General features: G+C 51.2%; 2 protein-coding genes across 2 annotated transcripts in view; one reads left to right on the top strand and one right to left on the bottom strand.

The window, feature by feature from the left end:
- The window catches only part of IGHMBP2 (immunoglobulin mu DNA binding protein 2), a 38,549-nt gene extending 36,151 nt beyond the window's left edge, over window positions 1-2,398 (bottom strand). Inside the window, exons 1-2 of the mRNA XM_032153727.2 lie at window positions 2,230-2,398; window positions 43-212 (exon numbers count right to left, since the gene is read on the bottom strand). Coding sequence (XP_032009618.2) covers window positions 43-212; window positions 2,230-2,315 — 256 coding nt within the window. The 5' untranslated portion in view covers window positions 2,316-2,398. The remainder of the gene's footprint in view (window positions 1-42; window positions 213-2,229) is intronic.
- A 22-nt stretch (window positions 2,399-2,420) lies between these two features.
- MRPL21 (mitochondrial ribosomal protein L21) lies at window positions 2,421-14,463 on the top strand. Its single transcript, XM_058439042.1, has 7 exons — window positions 2,421-2,560; window positions 5,655-5,712; window positions 8,196-8,281; window positions 9,514-9,677; window positions 12,768-12,820; window positions 13,230-13,333; window positions 14,346-14,463. Exons 1-7 carry the CDS (start codon window positions 2,461-2,463, stop codon window positions 14,408-14,410), a joined length of 630 nt encoding a protein of 209 aa, XP_058295025.1. The 5' UTR covers window positions 2,421-2,460; the 3' UTR covers window positions 14,411-14,463.
- Window positions 14,464-17,941: the final 3,478 nt, after the last annotated feature.

The following is a 17,941-nucleotide window of genomic DNA, read 5'->3' as shown; positions in this document are numbered from 1 at the left end:
GCCAGTAAATTTCAATGTCTGTCTAGGTCAATACGCACACACCAGAAGTAAAGCTGTTACTGGGAAGAGCTGCTGCGGACCCGCATCGCCTGGGCTCAAAGGTGACCAGCAGCCGTCCGTACAGCCCAGTGCGCTGGCTGGATACCTGCAGCTTCAGCAAACACACGCCTCGGCTCTGGAGCTCTTTCAGACAGATGTTCTCCTGCCAGGACCTGGAAGACACCCGGTATTGATGCTTCAGGATTTTTACCAGTTTCTACTTCCACCCACCCAGGAAAAGTAAAAGAGAAAGAAACATAGATAAAGATCTACTCACAGGCACTAAATACGTCCCAGTGGAACTCTGAATCACTCCACTCCCAATCCCACTCCTCCTACATCCCCCTAGGGCAGTTAATGCCACAACCCTTCTCTCAGTTACCTGAGACAGATCTTTCAATCGGCATTCCCCTCTCTCCTCCCATCTGTCACTAAGTCCTATCAGGCCCCTCCCATTTCTACCTGGACTTCTCTGCCTCTCATCCTGGCCGCCACAGCCCCGGTTCAAATCCACATCACTGCTCACCTGGGCTAAACAGAGCCTCTCAACTACCTTACCTCTGGCCTCTCCACGTCCAATCAAAAGCAGGAGACCCAAGAGATCCTCCTAAAATGCAAATCTATTCGCCTCCCTCACCTGCTTAACCCCGCTGATGGCCCATCCTTCACACACAGAACAGAAGGCTAGCTCCTTAGCCAGGCCCTTCCCAGGCTCACCCTGCCAGTCTGCTCAGCATCCTCAGAAAGAGCCACTGCCATGGGGGCTGACTCTGTCCTTGGCACCGTGCTGAGCACCTGACTGACAGGGGGTCGTTTCATTCTCAGAGCAAGCCTGTGAGGTGGGAATCATCCCAGTTTTACAGATGAAGTAAGTAAGGCTCACAGACAGAACCTGCAAAGTCATATGGCCATAAATGAAGCAGCTGGGATTCTAACAAAGTCAACATAACTGCAAAAGCTCTCCATTGCCATGATCAAAAGCATCTCAGACAAATCCTACCGACATATGACTGACTGCAAACTCTGGAAGCAGACTGCCTGACAGCAAATCGGGCTATAGTGTGTCACCCTGGGGCAAGTTACTTAACCCCTCTCTGTCTCCATCTCCTTAGACGGAAAATGACAGCAATAGACACTGTGGCCGGACATGGTGGCTCACGCCTATGATCCCAACACTTTAGGAGGCCAAGGCGGGCACACCACGAGGTCAGGAGATCGAGACCATCCTGGCCAACATGGTGAAACCCTGCCTCTACTAAAAATACAAAAAATTAGCCGGGCGTGGTGGCGCGCTCCTGTAGTCCCAGCTACTCAGGAGGCTGAGGCAGGAGAATCGCTTGAACCTGGGAGATAGAAGCTGCAGTGAGCCGAGATCGTGCCACTGCACTCCAGCCTGGGCGACAGAGAGAGACTCTGTCTAAAAAAAAAAGAAAAAGAAAAAAAAGAAACCTACATTGTAGGGTTGGCATGGGATGAGGTGTAAAAGAATTAACGCATGGAAAGTACGTAAGTGTTAGTTCTGATTGTTCTGGACAAGTAAATAGTCCCATTCGGAAACAAGCCCGGCTCTCACATGGCTCCCCACACCTCTCAGGACGGCTCCCCACCCCACCCCGCACCCACCAGCTTAACTCCAATTTTCCTTCAGGCACCACTCCCTCCTTGAAGCCACCATGACCCTCCCCAGGGAAGGGCGTTCCTCCTCCAGGCTCTTTCCCCACGACACGCACGTAGCCGGAACTGGACGCGCTGGAGGGGAAGCGACTCTGCTCATGCCCAGCCCGCCGCTGGCCGGATCGGGGGCAGCCAGTGCACCTGACTCATGCTGCCGGGGCCTGGCACAGGATGGGCGCAAACCATGTTTACTGAATGAATAAGGGAAAGGGCTGCTAACCCGCTGCGGGTGGAACTGGGGTCGGGGTCAGGGCCCAGGAGTGTAAGCTTAGGGGGGTCTCGGGTAGGAAAATCAAAGTGCTTCTTAAGGGTCCCCAAACGGAACGCGCTGCCGAGGAAGTGATGAGACTGACAACTCGGGAGGTGGCCAAGCAGGGAAAGGACGGTCCCTGGCCCGGACTCGAAGGGTCGGAGACGAAATCCCCGCCCCAGGCTATGAGGCCGAGTCCCTCGGAGACTCTGCCCGGGGCACTGCGGGACCGACCGCGAAAGAGCGGCGCCGGCGGCCGCCCGTACCTGCGCTCCTCCACCTCCGCGTCTCTCTCGAGCTCCAGCAGGTCCAGCTGCTTGGTCACGAAGCTCTCCACAGCTGCCGAGGCCATCGCCACCGCCGACCTGGGCACCGAGCCGGCGACCTCCCGCTTCTGCGCCGGGCCGGTGTTACAGCGGGACCGGTGTTCCCCGCCGGGCCCGTGCGTTACGCACGCGGTTCGCGTCGTTTCCGTTTCCGGCCGAGGCTGCGGGAAGATGGCGGCGGCCATGGCAGCATCTCCCCTGACGGTCATCTTAGGGCGGCTGGCGTCCGCGTGCAGCCACAGCATCCTGAGACCTTCGGGGCCCGGAGCAGGTGAGACCCGGGATATGGGAGGAGGGGAGGACGCAGAGCGAGCGCTGCTACCTGCGGTCTCGCAACGTATGTGCCTGGGTCCGACCTGGTGCCTTGTGTGTTGATCGCATTTGTGGTGAATATAGCACGGGTTTTGGAGTCGGGGGAACCCGGGTTCAGATTTTGATTCCTTCAATTAGTAGCCCGAATACTGACAATAGCCCTTGAACTTTGGTATAGGCCCCATGTTACGGGGGAGCAGAGTGAGGCTCAGAGGAGCTAGGTAACGTGCCCAGGGTCACACAGCGGGGAGGTGGAAGAAGAGTGCTTCAGGCGCAGTCATTTCGGCTCCGAAGCCTGTGCTTCAATCACTGCCCCCAGGCTGCGAGCCGGTCTGAAAAATGATGATGGATTATCCTCGCCTAATCTGAACTCATTTAGCAAAAGAAACAGCCGTATTTAAGGTGCTGAGCTGATACGAGGCTCCAAAAAGGTTATGTTCGTTAAAAACTCTATAAATCTCTGCCTGAAAATGGTTGGAGTGTGTATTTGTGTGCACGAGTGTTTACGTATGTTTTAAACCTGGGTCTCATGTCTCACCATGACCCCAAAAAATGGAAAACTGGTTCTAACTCTATATTGGACGATATTAAAAGAATTGTACCATAATTCCCAAAACTTGGAAGCAACCCAGATGTCCTTCAGGAGATGAATGGTTACATAAACTGTAGCACATCCACACAGTAGAATATTATTCAGCAATAAAAATAAATGAGTCATGAAGAGACATGGAGGAAACTTACATACACGTTACTAAGTAAAAGAAGCCAACCTGAAAAGGCTACATCTTGTATGTTTCCCACTATGACATTCTGGAAAAGGCAAATCTAAGGAGACAGTAAAAAGATAGATGGGGGATAAAAGGATTGGGGGAGAAAAGGATGAATAGGTGGCGTTCAGAGGATTTTTAGGGCAGTGAAACTATTCTGTATGATATAATGGTAGATACATGTCATTATAAGTTTGTCCAAATCCATAGAATGTGCACTACCAAAGATGAACCCCTAATGTAAACTATGGACTTTGGATAACAATGATGTGTCAATGTAGGTTCATCAATTGTAAGGATTGTACCACTCTGGTGGGGGATGTTGATAGGAAGCTGTGGACACATGGATAGGGGACATATGGGAACTCTCTGTACCTTCCACTCAACTTTGGTATGAAACTAAAACTGCACTAAAAAATAAAGTCTATTAAGAAATTAATAATAATCACAGAGTTGGGCCAGAGGCAATGTAGATGCCAAAATTGGCCATGAGTTGGTAACTGTTGAACCTGGAAAGGGATAATTGAGAGAGAGTTCACTATTCTGGTCTCTTTTGTATGCTTGACATTTTCTATAATAAAACTTAGGTTTAAGTAGGCAGGAAAGTTTTTACGAAAGCAGTGGGACTTACTCCATTCTACCTACCTACATGGAACCACCCCTCCAATGCTATGTTCAAGTACAGACTCACGCGTTAAGAGAGAAAGACACACAGTGAAGTGAGTAGAGACAAGGTGACCAAAACAGTGAGCAGCTGGGGCCTTGAAGAGTGAGCAAAGGAGACAGGATGGAAGTACACAGTCACAGTCTCCAGGACGATCCAAAGGAAATCCTGTGGGAGAGGAAGGGAGAGTGTTTGTTCCCTGTGGACCCAAAAACAAAGCTAGAAGCAAATTAGGTACCGAAGCCTGCTAAAATGGGATGGATTTGCCGATGCATTGGCTGAGTAGTGTGCGAGAGAAGGGTCAAAACTGATGTAGGTTTGGGGCCTGAGCAACTGGGAAGATGAAGTTGCCCTCATGTGAGAGGGAGGAGTGTGGGAGAAGCAGGCATGGGAAGAAATGAGGAGCCTCTGGAGGTGTGAGGTGCTCGTCAGACATGAGTGGCTAAGGCATAGACAGGTGGGTATGCAAATCCAGGAGAGAAGCCCTGGCTGGAGGTGTAAACTTGGGAGTCACCAGCACACTGGGGGCATTTAAATCCATCGGACTGGATGCAGTCACCAGAGGAATGGCCATGGGTGGAGAAGAGGTCAAGGGCAAGGGTTGAGCCCCAGGCACCCAAATGGGAGAGGAGAGGAGAAAGCAGCCGAGGTGATGCAAATGGGGAGCCAGTGCTAATGGGTGAACTTTAAAAGGGTGGTTTTTATGGTGTGTAAATTATAGCTGAGTTTCTTTAAAAGTGGTTATTGAGAAATTGCTCTCTGCTTTTTACACCTAAGCACTTATTTTGATCCCCTGTCTTCTCAGTAGATTGAATGTCTTTGTTTCCTGGTGTATTCGTTATCTACGGTTACATCAGAAATTACCCCAAAACTTAGCAGCTTAAAATATTTATTAACTCACACCAGTTCTGCGAGTCAAGAACACAGAAGCAGCTTAAGTGGCTGGTTCTGGCTCAGGGTCTTAGCTTGCAGCAAGCAAGTCTGCAGGGGCTGCAGTTATCTCAAGACCCTGCTGCGCCAGCAGCTGGGGAATCTACCTGCAAGGTCGTTCCCGTGGGTGTTGGCGATAGGCCCAGTTCCCTGCCATGTGGACCTCTAGGAAGGGCTGCTCACAGCAGGGCAGCCCTAAGGCCACAGATCAGAAAGGGTGAGCACAGGCATCCAAGATGGAAGTCCCAGTTGGTTATCACCTAATCCCAGAAACCACATGCTAGCATGACTGTCACTAGCTGTCGGACACGCAGACCACTCCCAGGGGGCTGACAGGGGTAAGAATAGCAGGAGGCGGGGCCCAGCAGGGCCATCTTGGAGGCTGCTCCCACACTTGGGCACAGATCAGGGTTTGAACCTACCGGGCACTTAGTCAAGGCATGAGTTAGTGGGCGGGTGGTTCTGGTCTCAGGCGCTTGTAGATGGTGTGGCAAACTGATCTCAACACATATAACCAGTAGCTGTAAGTGACGTTGTTGTGGTTTTGCTCACCTAGGTGTTTCTGTGGGCAGGCTGTCATGCAGTGGTTCATACCACGTACCAGGAGCAACAGCTGTGCATTTAGCATCATAAAGGGCGGTTTGCATTTGTAGTATTAATAGTAATGATCTGTGTTTCTCTTCTTCCCTCAGCCTCCCTTTGGTCTGCTTCTCGAAGGTTCAATTCACAGAGCACTTCATATCTACCAGGGTAATATCAAAATGTGGGTTTTGGTGCCTCTTTTCCTTTCATTTGTAGAACCGTCTTTCTAAAGTCAAAACTTCCTACCTTTTGGTTCTCAATAATATTTAAATTTCCTCTTTTGTTTTTAAGAGACAGAGTTTCACTATGTTTCCCAGACTGGTTTTGAACTCCTGGCCTAAAGTGGTCCTCCCACCTCAGCCTCCTGAGTAGCTGGGATTACAGGCATGCACCACCACTTTCGGCTTTAACTTTTTTGACTGTATTTTTCTCAGACCCTTAAAAGAAGACGTAACTGCAAGAGACCAAAGAGCAATTCCGTATGTGTTTGCTCTTTTATTATGGAGGAGCTTGAAGTCTTAACTCAAGATTTCTGATGAGGAAGGTTGTATCAGAGTCTCTAAGAGAAACTGATTATTTGAAAAAGCCCATTCAGTGTTACTTGAGAAAACATTTTTAGGTATCATAAACTACAGAAAACATGTGACAAAGTTCCATTCACTGGTGGGAGACACAGGAGCAGTGCAGGGATAGCAGTTACTGTAGGGACCCCCCGGGGTGCAGTTCCGGCTGCCCCTCACAGCCTGGGACACCAGGCTTCTGCAAGATGGAAGTAGTGTTCATTTCTGTCTGCGTGGGTGTTGGAGAGGATTAAGTAAATGTATACATTTAAAGCACTTAGAACAGTGCCTGGCATACAGTCAGCACTCACAAAACGTTGGCTGCTGTAACTGCTGCTGGGACTCCGGGGATCCTCCGCAGTGGGGAGATATGGGAGTCTTTTTCCTTCTCAAAGAAGTGGCAAAACAGTCTGAGCATAGGAAGAAGTTGTAAGTGAGCATGTGGGTAGGTTGTACTTACTACCCCTGTGTCCTGTGTGAGAGGTTAGCACCTTCCTGCCAGCGTGTTCTTCTCACACTGGGCACTGCTGGACCCATATGGGGAGACTAGACATCAAACAGGTCAAAGATGTTTTGTAGAGAGCAGCACCTTCCTTGTCCTTGTCTCTCAAGGTCTTTGACCAACCACAGACCATGGAGTTCATGTCTCTAGGAGCACCAAGCCCTACCCCACTGGGAAAGCATTCATTCCTCTCCCAGACTCGTGTGGAGGCCGGCGCGTTTTGCATATAGAGCAAGTCGTTTTCTTCCTCCTAATGCAACCCTGGAGTAGAAAGACTGAAATTTTACTTTGCAGTGACAGCAGCAATAAAAGCTTAAAAACCGTTCTGAATAATTCAGTTTGGGATCTACCTACCCACCCTCTTTGTAGACTACAGAAAGACCCCACCTCCTTTTGAATCTAGGTCCCCCCTTTCTTTCCTGCCTTCTTCTTCCCCCAGCCTACCTGAGGCTGAGCAGGCAGGGGAGAGTTAGGAAATGAAGAAGATCTTGGGCTGGGCACGGTGGCTCATGCCTGTAATCCCAGAACTTTGGGAGGCCGAGGTCACTTGAGGCCAGGAGTTCGAGACCAGCCTGGCCAATGTGGCGAAACCCCATCTCTACTAAAAATACAAAAATTAGCCAGGTGTGGTGGCATGTGCCTGTAATCCCAGCTACTAAGGAGACTGAGGCAGGAGAATCACTGGAACCCTGGAGGCAGAGGTTACAGTGAGCTGAGATCATGCCACCGCTCTCCAGCCTGGGTGAGAGAGCGAGACTCCGTCTCAAAAAAAAAAAAAAGGCATTTCCCACACCAAGCTTGGCATCCTGAGAGTGGGGAGGGGAAGTGGCTGGGGACCACAGTGCTATAGCTGCTGGGACTGAGCACTCCTAACACCCGACCCTCACTGGCTGTGCTGGGGCCGGCTGTGAACAGTAGCCATCTAATCCTAACACAGCCCTTTCAGGCGGGTGCTTGTTTTCCTATTTGCTCAGTTACAGACACCAGGACACAGAATTGTCTGGGGTTCCGAGCCAGTTCTGCCTGGCACTCACCTGGGTGTGAAGGAAGAGCAGGCACCTACCTGGGAGGAGGTGGAGGTGGAGCAGGGAACGTCATGGTCCTGTTTGAGCAGGATGTGGTGAAGGGTCATTGGAGCTGCCATTCCAGGGCCACTGGATGCCAAGGGAGGCGGGAGAGCTGCTGGCCCTGTGTCCCGGGTTGTGGGACAGTAGAGGTTGTGGGGAAAGTAGAGGGCTGGGCATTTTGGCCTGTGCCTCCAAGATAAATGTGCCCCAAGACACCACAAGCCCAGCCTTCTTGGATGGGCACCCTTCCAGCACTGAGAAGCACCCAAGTGAGGGCTCTTTTGCAGAACGCTGAGAGTTCCTGCTTTGATTATTGAATGAGAAGCCATTGTTCCCTGTGGCTCTAAAAGGATACAGGGAGCCTGTCCTCAGGGTTATCCCAGAGGGGCGGGGCCTGTCCTAAAGAGCGAGACTTTTGTTACCCAGGATCCCTTCCTAACATTTGTGCATGGCCATTTCTTAGAGGATTTGAGCTGCCTTTTCAGGTGCTTGTGACATTTGTCTATGAAATGTGTTTTACAGATATGTTCCTAAAACATCCCTGAGTTCACCACCTTGGCCAGAAGTTGTTCTGCCAGACCCAGTTGAGGAGACCAGACACCATGCAGGTAAGACCTCCCTGGGAGACAGAAGCTAGAGGGCACTACCCATTCCCTGCTCCAGTCACCCACAGAGGTTGTCACCAGGCCACAGAACGAGGCTTCATGTTTCCAGATGCTCCCAGACACAGCACAGTGCCAGCACTCATGTCCATTTTCACCAGCTAACACCAGAATTTCAGAAGTTTTTCATTAACTACTTGAACACCTGCCACACTGCAGGCAGGTGGCATAAGTGAGAGCAGGGGGCCCCTGCTCTATCTCGTCTCCCACTGTTGGTGGGCGCAGGGACAGCTCTCCCCAGTTAGCACAGTTAAGCACAGTTACTGGAAGCCGGTGCCACCCGGGTTGTTGGAGAAACATTCAGGGGTATCAGGACTCATGTCGACCTGGAGCCCGTGTCAGAAGGGACAGGATCATTAGGACTCTTGCCATGATCCTCGCTTTCCAGAACACTGGAAATCAAGATCCTCGAGTGGAATCTTCTTATATGTTAAATACTGTTTCAGATTCCATGGGAGTGAAACAAGTCCGCCGAGAGTCTCGCCCTCGGTGCTGGTGCTTCTGGTGTTGACAGTGTTTCCAGGGCAGGCACTCTGTCGTCCCTTCTGTGTGTCTTGCCCTCATTCAAGCCAGGGGGTTGGTGCCCATTAAATGCTTGTTCAGAGTAAACAGTGCAGGAGAGAAGGGACTTTGACCTGAGTCAGAGCAGAGATTACAGGAACTGAGCGTGGAGTCCCTGTGGGCACAGGCATGCAGGGGGAATGTGTCCTGCCCTGGGGGTGGGATATGGGGTTGGGATACGGGGGGCTCCTCATTGCAAAGTCCTCTCCTTTCGCTTCTCAGGGTTTGCACACTTCTGGTCTGCTGGCTTCTCATTCTCATGAGAATGAACCAGGTGGAGGGTTTCGCCCACCCTAGAGTTGTAGAAACCTAGCCAGGCGTGCCGAGTGCTTAGGCGAGGGAGTTGCATGAGGCGGTTTGGGCGTTCTCTGCAGTCTTGGGGAGCTTCCGTCTGTGAAAGCCCCACATGCCACGGTGCTGGTGCTCCTGAAGCAGTAGATTGACCCTGTGCCTGCAGGGGGTATAGCAGGGGCTGAGCCGCCAGCAGTGAGGTGCTCACAAGCGGTGCTGGCTGTCAGGTCCACCCTAGGGCCCCACCACCAGGAGCTGCACATCACACTGCAGTGCATGGGGGAGCAGGTGAGGGTGACTGCCCACCCACCCGCCTTCCCCTGCAGAGGTCGTGAAGAAGGTGAATGAGCTGATCGCCACGGGGCAGTATGGCAGGCTCTTTGCCGTGGTGCACTTTGCCAGCCGCCAGTGGAAGGTGACCTCTGAAGACCTGATCTTAATTGGAAATGAACTAGACCTTGCGTGTGGAGAGAGAATTCGACTAGAGAAGGTGAGACCACCGAGCTTCTCTGGATATTCAGGGGCTCAGCCACCAAGTATGTAATCCCCACGCCCCAGCTCACACGGAGGAGGGACCCCCGCCGATCCCGTCTCAGGTGGAGGCCAACAAAGCTGAGGCTCAGAAGGGACGTTGGGGGGCGCCCACAGCGGGGCTGGGGTCCAAGGGCAGGGCAGGCTTCCGCTGCTCTGAGGGCAGCGCCTGGCCCAGCAGGTCTGCTCCCTGGAGAAAGGGAGACAGCACATTAAACAGTGCTGAGGGCAGAAACATGTCTTTATTGTGTTCCAGTCTTATTAATGTATTCCCATAGAAAAATGCTTGATTGCAGAGATAATAAAAATCCCGGCTAAGGATGTAGTGCACTTTCTAGCCCCTGTCTATGAGGAAAACACTGTTAAGTTTCTGCTAAGACACTACTCTGCCATTAGCTTTGACAGCTGCTGCTGTTTTTAAATAGTAAACACTGGTTGACAGGCATTTCCCTGGGTGCTAATTTACCTCACAGACCATTCCAAACTGCATGGTCTAGGCCAGGCATGGTGGCTCACACTGGTGACCCACCACATTGGGAGGCCAAGGTGGGGGATTGCTTGAATTCAGGAGTTCAAGACTAGCCTGGGCAACATAGCGAGACCTGAGAGACCTAATCTACTAAAATTCCAAACAATTAGCTGGGCGTGGTGGCACACACATGGAGTCCCAGCTATTTGTGGGGCTGAAGTAGGAGGATCATTTGAGCCTGGGAAGTTGAGGCTGCAGTGAGCCGTGATTGGCCACTGCACTCGAGCCTGGGCAACACAGCGAGACCCTGTCTCAAAAAAAACTGCGTGGTTTGTCTGTTTAGTATTATTTTTCAGACTCAGTCTCGCTCTGTCACCTAGGCTGGAGTGCAGTGGCGCAGTCTTGGCTCACTGCAACCCCCACCTCCTGGGTTCAAGCGATTCTCCTGCCTCAGACTCCTGAGTAGCTAGGATTACAGGCACATGCCACCACGCCCTGCTAATTTTTATATTTTTAGTTGAGATGGGGTTTCACCATATTGGTCAGGCTGGTCTTGAGCTCCTGACCTCAGGTGATCCACCCGCCTCGGCCTCCCAAAGCGCTGGGATTACAGGCGTGAGCCAACGTGCCTGGCCAGTCTGTTTACTTAGCTAGGCATTTCTAGCCTTCAGCTATGATTCTGTTTGCTGGGGGCGTCTATTTGATTTATGCCTACTCCTTTTTTTTTTTTTTTTTTGAGAAGTAGTTTTGCTCTTTTTGTCCAGGCTGGAGTACAGTGGCACGATCTCGGCTCACTGCAACCTCTGCCTCCCGGGTTCAAGTGATTCTCCTGCCTCAGCCTCCTGAGTAGCTGGGATTACAGGCATGTACCACCACGCCTGGCTAATTTTGTATTTTTAGTAGAGATGGGGTTTCTCCATGTTGGTCAGGCTGGTCTTGAACTCCCAACCTCAGGCAGTCTGCCCGCCTCAGCCTCCCACAGTGTTGGGATTACAGGCGTGAGCCACCACGCCCGGCCTGCCCACTCTTTTTATAAAATTATAATTACCTCTGCAACAGGTAATTTTTCTGGGATGCTTAATTATCAATATAAGTTACATGGTTTTCTTTATGAATTAAAGCTCCTCCTTTTAAGGCAGACCTTTGCATATTTGAAACATTTCACATTAACAAAAAATTCTAGAAAGCCCCTCCTAAGCAGATTGTTTTTTATAACAGGAAACCCAGTGGGAGTGCGCATGTCATGCTGAAACAAACTCTAAAAATACTTATTTTATTATTTGTCACCATCTAATATGCGTGTCCGCTGAGTTTGTTATATGATATACTTTGTCTCTAGACATTTAAGTTGAGTATGATTGGATTTTTTCTTACAAGTAAAATTTAAGATGATCTCCAACATCTAATAAAAACACTGTAGGCCACACGTGGTGGCTCACGCCTGTAATCCCAGCACTTTGGGAAGCCGAGGCGGGCAGATCACCTGAGGTCATTTTGAGACCAGCCTAGCCAACATGGTGAAACCCCGTCTCTAATAAAAATACCAGAAAAAATTAGCCGCAGTTGGTGGTGGGCGCCTGTAGTCCCAGCTACTCAGGGGGCTGAGGCAGGAGAATTACTTGAACCTGGGAGGCAGAGGTTGCAGTGAGCCGAGACCACGCCACTGCGCTCCAGCCTGGGCAACAGAGCGAGACTCCGGCTCTCAAAAAGAAGAAAGAACGCTGTTGCATTTGGAAGGCAAGGATGTCTTCATCTCCAGCCACATTTGGTGTCCTGATTTCCCAGCATTGAGAATGGTTGCCTGGCTCTTGAGAAGTTTGCAGTCGTTAAAAGAATATGGGAGAGCCTCAATCATTGCAATATTAGCAGAACTGTAAACTGCGCCAAGGGACACGATGGTATAATTTGTGCTTTTTCTATGTTATGCTTTGATAGAAAGGGTTTTTTTTCCTTTGAGACGGAGTCTCGCTCTGTCACCCAGGCTGGAGTGCAGTGGAGCAATCCCGGCTCACTGCGAGCTCCGCCTCCTGGGTTCATGCCATTCTCCTGCCTCAGCCTCCCGAGTAGCTGGGACTACAGGTGCACGCTGCCACGCCCGGCTAATTTTTTGTATTTTTTTAGTACAGACAGGATTTCACCATGTTAGCCAGGATGGTCTCCATCTCCTGACCTTGTGATCCGCCCGCCTTAGCCTCCCAAAGTTCTGGGATTATAGGCGTGAGCCACGGCGCCTGGCCGGAGATAGGAAGGGTTTTTGAAGTCACCGTTGGTATGAGGATTATAGCAGCTATCTGGATGCATATCCATGGTATCTAATAATCAAATTATGCGTCTCCTGCCTCTGAGGGTTGGAGCGTTTCCCTCAGGCAGCCGCACGGCTGTGCAGTGCTGCCACTTGTCAGCTCACAGCCCCGGTTGTAGATATTAAAGAGATCATTAGACAGCAGATGAAATTCATGTCACAATGTTTTCAGTCTTTCTCATTTTGTGTGGTGTTCACGTCACTGCCTGTTATTAGCGACTGTTCTCTTACTCATTGTAATGAGCCACTGATTAAACACACCTGTTGAATTTTTTCAGGTCCTGCTGGTTGGGGCAGACAACTTCACGCTGCTTGGCAAGCCACTCCTCGGGTAATGGCTGTGAAGTGCTGGGCTTTGTCTGGGGCTCCAGGGCTGGACATGCAGATAGTGGTCACAGTGCAATTAGGCCGGGTGGGGGGTTGCATTCGTATTCTTTGTTGACACCAAACACAACATTTATACTTAATAATAGTGGACATTTAGGGCCCATACGAACATCCAGACCAAATTATTGATCTCTTGCTATTTCATGACAGTGTGGTCCTCTTAAGATTTGTTCAGACTCCTTGGAACTGTTCTTTGTGGTTCTTTTTCATGGTTTTCAAAATGTTTCCATTGAGGGCATATTACTTTTATAATCAACAAAAGAGAAAGTATAACTGCATTTTAGAAATTCTCACCTAAGGCATTTGAAAAATAATCCAAAAGGCACATTACTGTTGATTTTGCTTCCTTCTAGAAAGGATCTTGTTCGAGTAGAAGCCACAGTCATTGAAAAGACAGAATCGTGGCCAAGAATCATTATGAGATTCAGGAAAAGGAAAAACTTCAAGAAGAAAAGAAGTAAGTAAGAGAAAGTACCGCTGGGCCCTGTTGCATGGTGCTGGTTGTCCAGGCACATGCAGACGGAGGGTGTGGGGCACGCGGGTCTCGGGACAGGAAGCCCAGGCAGGTCTCAATCTGGCTGCCACTGCCCACTTGCCACCCTCATCCTAGAGGGAGCACCCAGAGGGTCCAGCCTCGCTCCCCTTCTCCTCCACGCTCCACGCATGACCCCACCTCTCTCCCCTTCTCCTCCACCCTCCGCGCGTGACCTCACCTCCCTCGCCTTCTCCTCCACCCTCCACGCGTGAACCCACCTTGCTCCCCTTCTCCTCCACCCTCCATGCGTGAACCCACCTCACTCCCCTCCTCCACCCTCCACGCATGACCCCACTTTGTTGCAACCCATGACGCCTAGCACTGCCCCCAAAGCAGCAGTGAATCCGCGAGCAGGCCTAGGGCTGTCCTAGCAGGTCGGCACTGAGGACAGCCCCCACAGTGGGCATCCTGAGGGATGGCACCCACGGGGCATGGGCCACACAGCTGAGCGGCTGCAGAATTCTGTTCCTCACAGCTCTTGTTACAACTGCAGTTGCCAGCCTAAACCAACAGTGGGCATAGTTAAACATACCCAGAATACTGGTATTGGCTGTCACCTTAGAGTCATCTGGGTAGGGGAGCCTCTCGTGTACCTTCTGACACGTCCAGGTAGCCTCAAGGTCACTCAGATGGGGCCATCCTCCCACGCACTCCAGAGATCACAGCATAGACAGTGTGGGAGGAGAGGTAAGGTGCCAGCGCAGGGCATTCCTGGCCACGAGGCGTCTGGTGTCCCAGCCTCTGCACCTGCCAACAGAGTGAACGAACAAGCTAGCGAGGCAGTCAGTGCACACCTGGAGATAAACACGGCCATGTGCAGCAGGGGACGTTGCCGGGGTCACGCTGGCTGGGGAGGGCTGTGTGCAGAGCCCCTGCTGTAACTGATGACAACAGTCAGAGTCTGTGGTCAAGCCTGTGACATCCTTTCTTTCAGTCATCACGACCCCGCAGACCGTCCTCCGGATAAACAGCATTGAGATTGCTCCGTGTTTGTTGTGATTACCGAGTTAATACTTACAAAAGGATAAAAATAAACTCCTGCTTCCCAAGGAGACCAGGTTTCTGTGTTCTGGTTTAAAGCCATGCATGCCTGTTGTAGATAGTTTAACTGGAGCAGCATGTCTGTAAGCACCAGCCCCCCTAAGCCAGAGAAAATAGGAACTCGGGGAGAATGACAAGCATGGCCCTCCCAGGGCTGGATAAATAGTATTCTTGGCAGCCCTCCACCCCATGCGGCGGCGGCAGGGCCCAGGGGAGCAGGGTGGGGACGCAGCTGGGACTTGGAGCTGACATCAAGAGAGGTGCAACCTAGATTCCACGAGATGGACAAGAACAGCAAATTCCATCTGAGTAATCGAAACGGACCTGTCGCCAGCGGAGCTTTTGTAAGGCTGGGGTTCACAGCAGGTGGCCTTGGGTCCCTGCTCCTGGCCCTTCCGCCTCACACAGTTGAGCAGGGGGCAGGGATCACATTGCAGGGGTAGTGACACAGCGCAGCAGGGACCCAGGAGTGCTGGGCAGGACAGGAGGAGGGACAGCTGGGGAGTGGGCACAGCACATTCTGGGAACTGACAACAGCAGGGACCGAGCAGAGGCCCAGGCTGTGCTGAACTCAGTCTTGGAAGTAGCAGGCAGTCCTAGATGGCTTGGGCTGCTGGAATCAATAGGGGTGGCTGAGGCAGGCAGCAGGGGCTGCTGGGAGCTACCCAGGTGAGAAAGGACAGGGTGCTCGAGCCAGAGTGGCGAAGGAACCAGCAAAGGGAAGGGCCTGGGCGTGGGGATGAGGGGCTCTCAGATGATGCCAGGCCCCTGGTTTGGTTCGTTCACAGAGATAGAGCCATCCTCCAAAAGAAGAGTTAGGGCTTCAAGTGACAGATACAAACCTGTAATCTGACCAGGCTAAGTATTTCCCCCAAGAGTCCCACAGGGAGTCGCTCTGAGATCTGGAGATGAGAAAACCCCTCAGGTGCCCCGCGCCCTGGTGAGTGCTGGCCTGGCTCCCCCGTCGTGTCCTCCGTGTGCAGCAGGGGGCGCCAGCCCAGCGGGCTGAGCGCTCCCGGTCCCGCCCATCCCGGGCAGCCTGAATTTGGAGACGTGAGAATCCCCAGAGAGTCAGGCCTCCAGGGCTCCACGTGGGTTGCAGCGAAGCTGGGGGTGGTGGGTGGGTGGGGCTGTGGTGTGCTTGCGTCTTTAATGCAGCCGCATCTGGAAGTAGTAAATTTCTAAACACGGTAGCTCATGTTCTCTCCATCTGAAAGTGATGTCTCTAGAATCATGAGGCCTCGCATCCTTTCCCCTTACCCACCCCTCTCTGGGTTCTCTCCCAGCCAGCCCAGCAGCGTCTCGTGTGGTCTCTGTTCTATGTGCAGGATATAGGATGTTTAAGACGGGAATCGTTGGCCTATTCCATATTCTTTGACATAAACACATCTCCGTTTCTTACTATGCTTGAAATAAAAAACAGGTTCTGGAGACACCCGCTGCAGTCAGGCAGTTCAGCTTGTTGGTGGGGTGCGGTGTATGTATGGGTTCTGCAGCTAGAGAGCTGAGTGTGAATCCCAGACCCACCCCAGTGAGCTGGGTGTGATCTTGAGTAAGTTACACAGCCCCTGTCTCGTCTGTCAAATGGGAGTCATCCTGGCACCAAACCTAATGCATTGCTGTGAGGAATCCAGCAGTTAGCAAGCCACCCACAGCAAGTGCTCAGTCAGTGTTCACTATTTGTATTATCTACAGCCACTGCCATCTGGGGAACTGTTTGGTGACATGCCTATAAAATATTACCAATATTGGCCGGGTGTGGTGGCTCACGCCTGTAATCCCAGCACTTTGGGAGGCTGACGTGGGCAGATCACTTGAAGTCAGGAGTTCGAGACCAGCCTGGCCAACATGGTGAGACCCTGTCTCTACTAAAAATACAAAAATTAGCCAGGTATGGTGGCACACACCTGAAATCCCAGCTACTGGGGAGGCTGAGGCAAGAGAATCGCTTGAACCCCAGAGGCAGAGGCTGCAGTGAGCAGAGATTACGCCACTGCACTCCAGCCTGGGCGATAGAGTGAGACTCTGTCTCAAAAATAAATAAATAAATAAATAAATAAATAAATAAATAAATAAATAAATAAAATCTTATCAATATCAAACTGGTGAAAGTTAACTCCTTTTAAAAACTAGACAAGTTTCCTCAAATTGTCATCGGATCCAGCAGTTCCACTTCTGGGGCTATACCCAAAGGAATTGACAACAGGGCTTTTTTTTTTTTTAAGATGGAATTTCGCTCTTGCTGCCCAGGCTGGAGTGCAGTGGTGCGATCTTGACCCACTGCAACCTCCACCTCCTGGGTTCAAGTGATTCTCGTGCCTCAGCCTCCTGAGTAGCTGGGATTACAGGCGTGCACCACCACACCCGGCTAATTTTTTGTATTTTTAGTAGAGATGGGTTTTCACCATGTTGGCCAGGCTGGTCTTGAACTCCTGACCTCAGGTGATCCACCACCTCAGCCTCCCAAAGTGCTGGGATTACAGGCGTAAACCATGACACCCGGCCAACAGCAAGGTCTTAAAGAGACATTTGTACAACCATGTTCGTAGCAGCACTGTTCACAATGGACAAAAGGTGGAAGCAACCCAAGTGTCCATCCATGGATGGAAGGGTCAACAAAATGTGGTCTATCCACACAATGGAATATCATTCAGCCATAAAAAGGAAGGAAATTCTGATGCATGTCACAACACCGATGAACCTTGAAGACATTGTGCTCAGTGAGAGAAGCCAGACACAAAAAGACAAGCATTTTTATGTTTCCGCTTACATGAGGTCTCTAGAGTAGTCGAATTCCTAGCAACAGAAAGTAGTAGGATGGTGGGTGCCAGGAGCTGGAGGAGGGAGGAGTAGGAGGTGAGTGTTTAATGGGGACAGAGCAGGCCAAGTGCTGTGGCTCACGCCTGTAATCCCAGCACTTTGGGAGGCCGAGGTGGGCGGATCACCTGAGGTCAGGAGTTCGAGACCAGCCTGGCCAACATGGTGAAACTCCTTCTCTACTAAAAATGCAAAATTAGCTGGGTGTGGTGGCGCATGCCTGTAATCCCAGCTACTCAGGAGGCTGAGGCAGCAGAATCACTTGAACCCGGGAGATGGAGGTTGCGGTGAGCCAAGATTGCACCACTGCACTCCAGCTTGGGCAACAAGAGCAAAACTCCTTCTCAAAAAAAAAAAAAAAAAATTGCTGAAAGGGAAGCCCTGAACTACAACCATTTGCTTCCTTTCTCTTTTTCGAGGCGGAGTCTCGCTCTGTTGTCCAGGCTGGAGTCCAGTGGTGCAATCTCGGCTCACTGCAACCTTCACCTCCTGGGTTCAAGTGACTCTCCTGCCCCAGCCTCCCAAGGAGCTGGGACTACAGGCACACACCACCATGCCCAGCTAATTTTTGTATTTTTAGTAGAGATAGGGCTTCATCATATTGCCCAGGCTGGTCTCAAACTCCTAGACTCAGGCAATCCTCTCACTATGGCCTCCCAAAGTGCTGGGATT

The sequence above is a fragment of the Hylobates moloch genome, unplaced genomic scaffold (assembly GCF_009828535.3).
Source record: "Hylobates moloch isolate HMO894 unplaced genomic scaffold, HMol_V3 SCAFFOLD_5, whole genome shotgun sequence".
NCBI lineage: Eukaryota > Metazoa > Chordata > Mammalia > Primates > Hylobatidae > Hylobates > Hylobates moloch.
The sequence above is the reverse complement of the archived record's forward strand: the minus strand, read 5'-3'. Positions and strand labels throughout refer to the sequence as shown.